Raw genomic sequence first — 1,513 nt, forward strand, 5'->3', positions numbered from 1 at the left:
GAGCAGCATCCCCCCGCCTTCCTCCTCCTCCTCCTCCTCCTCCTCCTCCCCGCGCGCCGGAGGAGGGTTTACCCACCCGCTTTGTGCCGAGCTGCCCGCCCCGCAGCGTAGGCAGCGGGGACGGGTCGCTGTCGCTGCCCCGGTTTGGGGCCACCTCCCCAAGCGATGGATGCCCCGGGGTCCTCCGCCCAGCCCCGGCCTCAGAGCACCGCCATGGTTTCGGCGCAGGAGGATGAGCAGAGCAGGGCTGGCTGCTCCCTACCTGTTGAAGGGGGGAGCTCCTCGAGGCGCTGATGCTCCGGCGAGGAGGTGGGCAGCACCCCGAGCTGCCTCCACGCTGCGAGGCCTGGCCGAATCCCGGGTCTTCCGCCGGGGCAGGGAAGTTTGGCCCGCAACTTGGGGTTGCCGTGGCGTATATCGCAATAAAACGATAGGCAGAGGGGAACTAACGCGGGGAAGGGGAGAGGAGGAAGTGAGGTTAAAATGCAGCAAGGAGTGGGCAGAGAAAGCAAGGGCAGAAGCGGTGTGGAAATGCAGGGAGCCCAGACGAAGGGCTGGCCGGAGCTGGCTGGGCTTGGGGAGGTTTTGCAGAGCCTCCCGGCAGCGAAGCTGGGAAGGCGAAAGCTGACAGTAAGGCGCACTCAAAATATATTGTCCCTGCAGAGCTCTCCTTGTTAAACACGCGCTGCAAGGCTCAGCCGCAGTTGACTCCAAGGTACAGAACCAGCCCTCCATCACTGAGGGTGCGGGGTGAGAGAAAGGAGCATCACTGCAGGCAGTGCTGACCACCCCAGAGCTCCTCTATAAAGTATTCTTGGTTTTGAATACTTAAAATAACACGGAAACATACTTCAGGACAAGGGCCCTCCAGGCATGAGTGATTAAATCCAATTTAACTGTCAGTTCTCTGCATTGAAGTATTAGAAAATGACCCAGTTCCTGCTTCCAGGAGAAAGTTAGGGGCAATCACGGTTCTACCTCATTCCTGCAGACCACAGCCATCCTGACTTTGGGGAGGTAGGAGCATTTATCGTGACATATTCCTGGACAGTAGGAAGAGAACCTCATCTCTCTTTCAAAGCCAAACTTCAGCCCCCTGTGATCTGAGGGTGCTCTTTACTAACCCATGTCTCCAGATGTATCTGTAAGCAGCAGGTTAAATGCCAGCAGAGCTCTGCTTTGCTCTGCTGGGCAGGGTCCACAGGCAAGACCTGAGGAGCTCACAAGACCTGAAGACCAACATCGCAAACAAAACCTGGCCACTGCCCCCACAATCAAATCTGCCATGTTTTAGACCAGAGCAGGAGGCGTCCTTAGTGTTACTGCAACACTTGGCTCTCTTACAGGAACGCTGAACCACCGCAAACTGTAATCAAGATAAGTTTCTCCAGCCCTCACCATCACATCCAACCCCAGACAATGGAGATTAAATACTCACAGGACAATTCTGCAGCAGCAGGACCTTCAAGTTGTTATTTTCTGTTCTCTGAAAAATATTTTGCCTAAGCAGCAG

General features: G+C 55.9%; 1 protein-coding gene across 1 annotated transcript in view; it reads right to left on the reverse strand.

The window, feature by feature from the left end:
- GABRA3 (gamma-aminobutyric acid type A receptor alpha3 subunit) overlaps positions 1-750 on the reverse strand; it is a 73,321-nt gene extending 72,571 nt beyond the window's left edge. Inside the window, exon 1 of the mRNA XM_017737495.1 lies at positions 263-750. Coding sequence (XP_017592984.1) covers positions 263-735 — 473 coding nt within the window. The 5' untranslated portion in view covers positions 736-750. The remainder of the gene's footprint in view (positions 1-262) is intronic.
- Positions 751-1,513: the final 763 nt, after the last annotated feature.

Source organism: Corvus brachyrhynchos, unplaced genomic scaffold, assembly GCF_000691975.1.
Source record: "Corvus brachyrhynchos isolate BGI_N302 unplaced genomic scaffold, ASM69197v1 scaffold346, whole genome shotgun sequence".
In the NCBI taxonomy this organism is placed as follows: Eukaryota; Metazoa; Chordata; class Aves; order Passeriformes; family Corvidae; genus Corvus; species Corvus brachyrhynchos.